The following is a 7,851-nucleotide window of genomic DNA, read 5'->3' as shown; positions in this document are numbered from 1 at the left end:
ATACCCCCCCTGCAGTATGGCTCCCTTTTACTGTATACCTACCACTACAGTTGGCCCACATCACTTCCATAATCATTGTCCCCTATTGTACATCTACTTACCACTCCTGCCTCGCCTGCAGCTTGTGCTGAGCAGGTGGGGGTCGGAGCATAACATGTCTAGCACTGATTGGCTGATGCTCCCCCAGTGTTAGAAATCCGGTCAGCTGACTATAATGCTTTTTTGGTGTCGGGCTTATATTTCAAGCTTGCTTCAAAACGCCTGCAAAATGAAGCTAGGTCCTATTTTCAGAGAAACATGGTAGACAGCACCTGAGGATATCAATGAGGATATCATTTACAGCCAAATGGACATGCCTATACATAAATAGTCAAACCCAAAGCCAGCTCACTGGTAAAACACACGCACGTGCTTGGATGCTGCCCTGCCCTGGCATGTTAATTTATTAAATTATGATTAAACTATGTGTTCTGCGATATTTTACAGTAATGCGTACAATCCATGGCCATACGTCTGTTTTGTCAGTCAGCCCAATTATTGGATTAAATGGCCGCCTGATCGATGGATCATTTGTGTGGCCTTTTCCTTCCATTGCTATTGGCAGCATGTCCCCAGTTTATATTGAGAGGTGGGCTTGTGACAGACAATGATATACAGTCAGCAGCCTACCTGCACTGGCTTCCTGTGTAACTAGTTGTGTAGTGTCCAATGATCACATCTAGTCCAGGTGGGGAATATGTACCATAATCTCTAAACCCCTAAATGGGCTGTAAGAATCAGACCACCTCTTCACAATGTTATTAAAAAGAAATTCAGGATTACTGTGTTCCTGGCCTGCAAGCACAATGACATGCCCCTTTTACTTTCACACATTAACTATCTCTCTCTTCAGTGTGCAGGTTATTTACTCCACATCTCTAAAGGGATGAAGCCAAGGATGATTTCTCTTTCATCTGAATGTTCAGCGCTTTTGTTTCTTTAGTAAATTATTCATTTTCTGGTGTAGAATTTTCTCACTGCTAATTGAAAAGGTGTTAAATCAGCGTCTCCATAATAATGACTTGCCATCACCTCTTCACGTGTCAGATCCACAGGCTGACAGGTCTTGCAGTGCCCTGTCACTAGTGATTGTGATGTGGGTGCGCTCGCAGAGCCATGCAGCTAGAGGGCTAGACAAAGGGTTGTATCTCTTCTTAACGTAAGCCTTTACATAGTCGTTTCTTTATTGTGTGTGTGTATATATGTGTGTATATACGGTGTAAAAATACTGACGAATATTGGCACCAAATGCTACATATATACGCAGCCTAAGGGAATGCTGATATGTACTGTGTACCGTGCAGATTTACTGCTGTGTAAATCAGTATTGGTGAATAGTGGAACAATACATAAAATCTGCAGCATATACAGAATGTGTGGGCATACCCAAAGGATGAGGCCACACTCATGGTCAGCTGCATGTGGTCAAATTACATTTGTCTTGAGTTTAAAACAAATTTTTTACAACGATTTTTCTCATCTCTGGTTTATTGCCTGACCGCCTCTTTTTGCATTGGGCCTTTAAATCATTGCTAGTTGCCTGCACATCTTTCTGTGTAAACAGGTGACTATGATGAAGTTAATAGGTCACATGATTGAGCCTTGTAAAGACTGTGAACGAATGCCAATCTTATCGGCGCTCGCTAACGGTGCAGCATTGACCCGTGTTAAAGGGCCTATATGTGTTTATTTATTTATTTTTCCTCTTGTGTACACAAAAGCATGGTTGGCAATGGTTTTTGTGTATAATCAAAAATAAACAGGTTAACTGAGCTACACAGTGTAAAGTTATTGGGTGAACATGTTCTCATTCCTCCTGATATAGGAATGAGTAAACACCTCATCTTTACTCAGCAGTTGGTGGTGTTTGCTTCAGTGCTGGATACATGTGTATTTTGCTTGTGATTCTTAAGGTTTGTTTGGCAATTAATTGTGTTGGGAAATCCCAGCGCTGAATTGATAATCCAAGGCAAGCTTCCTATTGTCTGTGCGCCTGCTTTATTATACAGAGAGGTGCCAGACTACCCCGCAGAGTGCAAATGGAAGCCTCCACAACCTGTCAGGCCATTGGCTGGTGCTAACACATTTCTCTCTCCATGTCAGGTGTGGGACTACGAGACGGGTGATTTTGAGCGCACACTCAAGGGACATACAGACTCTGTACAAGATATTTCATTCGATCATTCTGGCAAGTTTCTGGCCTCGTGCTCTGCTGACATGACTATCAAGCTATGGGATTTCCAAGGATTTGAGTGCATTAGGACCATGCATGGTATGAGCCAACGATCCTTGTCTGACTGTACATTTAAATCCTACTGAAAGTTTTTTTTTTTTCTCTTAAGCACAGATTATTCCAATCCCATGTTATGTAGCCACATTATGCCATAAACTATAAAATACAGTCTTATACAGTGCGGATAAACTTCTAAACCTTTGATGCGTTTTCCAGACATTGTCGCTGTTTTATAATTTGGAAATGTGCTCAATCTCTAAACTAAAAATGAATTCTGCAGAAATATTATAAGATTTACAATTTGAGAGGTAGTCCCTATAGGAAACCTAACAAACATTTGACTTCAGATTACCAGGAAGGTTTTTCTTTTCAGTACCCTGATGCTGAAAATTAGAAGTCTACCTTATTGCCAGGTTCTCTAAAATCTGTCTGGTTTCGTACATACCTCTGTACCCAAAATACACAAATCTACTCCTACTTAGTAACAAAACAAACCCTAACAAAAACAAGGCTGGATTGCTGTATTTTATAGCAAATATCTTCTAAACATTCAGGTATAGAAGCGTGATGAGAAATAAAGGGAATCTGAAGGCGGCCACATAAGATATGTATCAGCTGAACTGCAGCCAAATGATCCAACCATCAACTTCCTGAACTAAACTGACAGCAAACATCCACAGCATAGCTCCTGGCTCTGTTAGGTTAGTTCAGGAAGTAGATGGTTGGATTGTTTTAGTTGTTTAGTTCTGTGTATGTGAGTACTACAGCTTTGGTTTACAAGTCATGAATATTTGATTGATGTGTGTCTTAAGGCCCTATTACACAGAACCATTATCAGCCGTATCTGGCCATTACAGCTGATGAGCGTCCTGTGTAATAGAAGACAATGATCAGCCGACATGAACGATGTCGGCTGATTGTTGTAGTTGTTTGTCTTTTAACATGTTGAAAGACAAACGACTCATATAGCAGCGATCTGCTGCCGCCACTCCGTGGAATAGGAGCGGTGACAGCAGACGGCTGCCATATGCTATGGGCTGTCCGGATGATCAAGCAGCCCCCCCCCCCTCTCCGTGGTCCCCCGGCTGTCACCCGCTCGCTTCTGCCGCGTGTAATGCTGCTCCTATGCATTTTGTAAAGCGGAGGTTTACTGTGAACTAGTCATCGAATGCAGCTTGTTTATTTTGTCTGTAGGTCACGATCACAATGTTTCATCAGTAGCGATAATGCCTAATGGAGATCATATAGTGTCTGCTTCAAGAGACAAAACAATTAAAATGTGGGAAGTCCAGACCGGGTAAGGTTTCCTTGTCACGCTTTCTGCAGTTTTATCATTTGCTTGTCTCTTCTTCCATACAGGTTTAGTCATTGTTTTGTTGTTGCAGGTATTGTGTGAAAACTTTCACAGGCCACAGAGAGTGGGTCCGCATGGTGAGGCCCAACCAAGATGGTACACTGATCGCAAGTTGTTCTAATGATCAAACTGTTCGTGTTTGGGTGGTAGCAACAAAAGAATGCAAAGCAGAGCTAAGAGAACATGAGCACGTGGTAGAATGCATCTCCTGGGCTCCCGAGAGCTCCTATTCAACTATATTGGATGCCACAGGATCTGAGGTACAAACTTTGTTTATAATGGCAGTGAACTCTTCCTTTACTTTTCCGTTGTATAGGCTCCATTCACACGGCGTAAAACTGGCAGAATTCCGCCAGTTTTACTCTGTGTGAACGGAGCCTAAGTGGGTGGTGGTAAAATATTTCCTGTGGTAAAACTTTCTCTTTTGCAGACTAAGAAGAGTGGTAAGCCTGGACCGTTTCTGCTATCAGGATCCAGAGATAAGACTATTAAGATGTGGGACATCAGCATTGGCATGTGCCTAATGACTCTTGTGAGTAACCTGAAGCCTTTTACAAACCCCCCCCCCCCCCCACCCCCCCTGTTTTGGGGTTTTGAGGATGCTTTTACTTAGCTTTCTTCTTTAGCCACACAGGCATATTGGATCTCTTAATGACTGGGTACATATAAACGGGTTGTTTTTTTTTTCTTTTAATACAGCATTCACCATGCTTTTTAAATGACATGACTACTTTATTTTGTGACTGTAGCTTGTCCCCATTCTCTATTTTCTGTCCAAAATGACAAGTAACCAATGTGTAATTCTAAATATTCTGGGATCTTTCTGACTATGCGAGATACCAGTGTTAAATTAGATGTTAAAATGTCTTCAAATTTCCACAAATTAACCTTTCTTTATCTGACTTATATTAATTTGTAGGTTGGCCATGATAACTGGGTACGTGGTGTTCAGTTTCACCCCGGAGGTAAATTTATATTGAGTTGTGCCGATGATAAGACCCTACGTATTTGGGACTATAAAAACAAGCGCTGCATGAAGACCCTGAATGCGCACGAACATTTTGTTACCTCTTTGGGTAAGGCGATTTTATTTTTAAATGTGTTTTGGATGTGGATAGTGGTCTAGGATAACAGCCAGTGCTCATAGGTGGGGATGAGCAAATTTACAGTAGCGACAAAGCAAATCGCTTTGTTTCTATCTGTATTCCACTCATCAGCCTGCGTGGCCACAACCCGTTTTAAAGAGGTATTTTGACTTGGAAGTTGTTGTTTTTTTTTTTAATGTGCTCAATCTGGCAGTAAGATATTGAGAAATCTGCTGGTACTATACAAATATACCACACGTACCTTCTGCAATGTTCTTCCAGAGCTGTTCCTGTTGCAGAGCACTTGCTATATTTGGGGTTGGTTTATGCGCTGCCCTCTCGGACAGTTAGACCCCAAGCACAGCATGCACTGTACTACAGGACCAGCTCCAAGAAAATTACCGCAGGGGCAGGAATGAAAAAGGTAAGTATGTATGTCTTACTGCACGACTGATCATGTTTAGAAAGGAAAGTCCGACTGTGCCTTTAAAATAGAAAAGTTCTACTTGGCTGCCAAAAAGCAGGCCTGACTTATTGTCAGATTGCTCTAACATTATGCACATAAAATGTAATGATTTTTTTTTTGGAGTGTGAAACTTGTGTTAAGGGAATGAAACAAATCCTAAAATGCCAATGTGCCCCGCTTTTATTGTGCAAACTATTGATGTAAAGCAAAACTGCCTGAGAATGTGTGTTAGCAATGCAGGACACAGATTAACCTTATTGTATGGGGTAAATTACCATCCATAACTGATTAAAAAACGTGGTCCAAAGTGTCAAAATACATGGCAGTAATCTCAGGCTACACTGGAGTTTCTGCCATGTGTTGCACGGTGTATTTTTCACTTGTTCATGTGTGAACATGTCTTAAGAATAGAAATGTGTTGACCAGCAGGATGCATAAGATTTACAGCTTTGCAACACTGTGATAAACGTCTTTTATCTTCTGTCTGTTCTAACATTGGGATAGTATTGCTAAATGTTCCTTAATATGTGCTGGCTAGCAAGCTATAAATCTCTTGATAGTAAAAGCTATAGCTGTCCTTGTTTGAACCTGATCCTTGTTTGTAATGCTAAGCTTACTGCAGCTCATTTACTATTGATATGAATGGGAGCTGAGCTGCATTTACCCAACAGAGCCATATACAATGAAAAAGCAGATTATATCCTACATAAGAACATCACCTATGCATCAATACTGTTAACCACTAAGGTCACTCCAACAATATATCTCCTACAAAGACTTCAAATAAATTAATCAAGACTTCAAAATAATTTTAAAAAATCAGTTTATTTTAGACAAAAATGTATTTCCCATAAAAAACATATACACAAAAACATCACATCAGACAATTTAAAACCAACACTGTGGGGGCCGGGTAATAAATTCAGACTGTGTAGTCACAAATCAGGATGTGTAAATTACATAATGGTTGGATCACGTCACAAATTCCTAGGCTACATGTTATTTGCCAAATACCACCTATTATCCCCTGTTACACAAATAAGGTCACCGGATCCTCAAGTGAGAACAGCTACCAAACACCAAGGTCCCTCTACCATGCAGCAATATTGCAACACTATACAACAATGATACAAGTGTACAGACAAAATGACTAGCACTTACCTATGACAGTGATCTTAAAATATATTTCACCATGTGCTATTACACTCCCCAAGACACTTACATTGGCTCTGACCCAGTGGCCATTGATCCCGGCACCGTTCCTCCTCACTCGAAGGGCAGTCTGCTGCTGGCTCTATTCACTGTGCTTCTGGAAAACCGCTTATAGAGACCATCTATAGAAAAGCCTGTTTAATTTACCATGCACCACCCAGCTAGCCTGTTAGGCCTGCTTACAGCAGCATTGTGCAGCTTGCCAATCTTCTGTTAAAAAAAAAAAAAGTTATCTAGGATTAGAAAAACCCAAACTGCTTCCTTCTGAGGACAGTGTCACTCCTGTCCTCAGGTCTTATGAAGTATTAAAACTTTTGTCCATTCCCATTAATGGACCTTAGCAGCATCACTATGCACAGACTAGCGCCTTTTGTGCTGCTGTTTTCAGAAATAGATACTTCTAACCTTGGATAGCCCGCTTAATGCACAGTGCAACAAGCCCTCCATCTTTTAGTCCTGGACAATCCCTTCTACTTATGTATATACTTTGCTATTGTTGAGATGTTGAAGTAACAAGTATTCTTCTTGTCTTCTACTCTAGATTTCCACAAGACTGCTCCCTACGTGGTCACTGGAAGTGTAGATCAAACAGTAAAAGTGTGGGAGTGCCGTTGATTTTAGTTCACCTTGGATCCCATTGCCTCTCCCCTTCCTCTGGATGCACTCAGATACCATGGTTACCCATTGAGCTCTGTTAAATACCTATTGTCCTTTCATGTAAATTATTCTGGATGTAGATTGAGCTTATTAAATGTTACACAAAAAGTATTCATGCATGGTGAATCCAAATTGTATACTGTAAATTTTACATATGTTGTCTAGAAGTACCATAGGTTTAAGAACATGGGCAGGCATTGGTCACATCAGACCTAACAGGCAAGAACTGTGTAATTGCGGGGTGTCCCTCGCTCTACCTGCAGAATCCTGCCTGTCACTCTTTGTCTTCGGTTGTGGTTTCCTGGATCGGTTGGCTCACTTCAGAAGCACATCTTTGTGGGGCTTTTTGAAAAGTAATGTGGATCTACTACACTATTTTTAGTGAGCTTTAAAAATTGTACACTTCGTGTTGGAGTGTCTGCAGAATTGGAGTTTGTGTAGCAGCAGCACTTGTCTTTTATGTATGTAAAGATTACTGCAAAACATGGCACTAAATACTTTGTTGCAGGTATTAAACTTACCATTACACATGGTTTGTTTCCCTTTTTATTTTTTTGTCGTTGAGGATTTTGGATGTTCTACAGTTTGATTAGTGTCTAATAATCGCCACCTAGGGTTCTTTCAGGGGCATTACACACTTGATGGCCTTTATGGAGATTGTTGGATGGTAACCAAAGACTTCACATCAGTGGTAAAGAAAGAATTATGCAACACAATTGTCAAACATAGCTAAATTCGCTCTTCACGCGTTACCTCTTCATTTTTCTTTTTTTACGTCAGTCCACCGTTGTGTGCCTCCGGATTA

General features: G+C 40.9%; 1 protein-coding gene across 1 annotated transcript in view; it reads left to right on the top strand.

The window, feature by feature from the left end:
- Positions 1-7,578, top strand: part of PAFAH1B1 (platelet activating factor acetylhydrolase 1b regulatory subunit 1) — a 56,987-nt gene extending 49,409 nt beyond the window's left edge. Inside the window, exons 6-11 of the mRNA XM_069944715.1 lie at positions 2,143-2,311; positions 3,467-3,569; positions 3,658-3,886; positions 4,057-4,158; positions 4,546-4,702; positions 6,931-7,578. Coding sequence (XP_069800816.1) covers positions 2,143-2,311; positions 3,467-3,569; positions 3,658-3,886; positions 4,057-4,158; positions 4,546-4,702; positions 6,931-7,004 — 834 coding nt within the window. The 3' untranslated portion in view covers positions 7,005-7,578. The remainder of the gene's footprint in view (positions 1-2,142; positions 2,312-3,466; positions 3,570-3,657; positions 3,887-4,056; positions 4,159-4,545; positions 4,703-6,930) is intronic.
- Positions 7,579-7,851: the final 273 nt, after the last annotated feature.

Source organism: Dendropsophus ebraccatus, chromosome 11 (assembly GCF_027789765.1).
Source record: "Dendropsophus ebraccatus isolate aDenEbr1 chromosome 11, aDenEbr1.pat, whole genome shotgun sequence".
NCBI lineage: Eukaryota > Metazoa > Chordata > Amphibia > Anura > Hylidae > Dendropsophus > Dendropsophus ebraccatus.
Note: the sequence above shows the minus strand (reverse complement) of the source record. Positions and strands in the feature narration are given on the sequence as shown.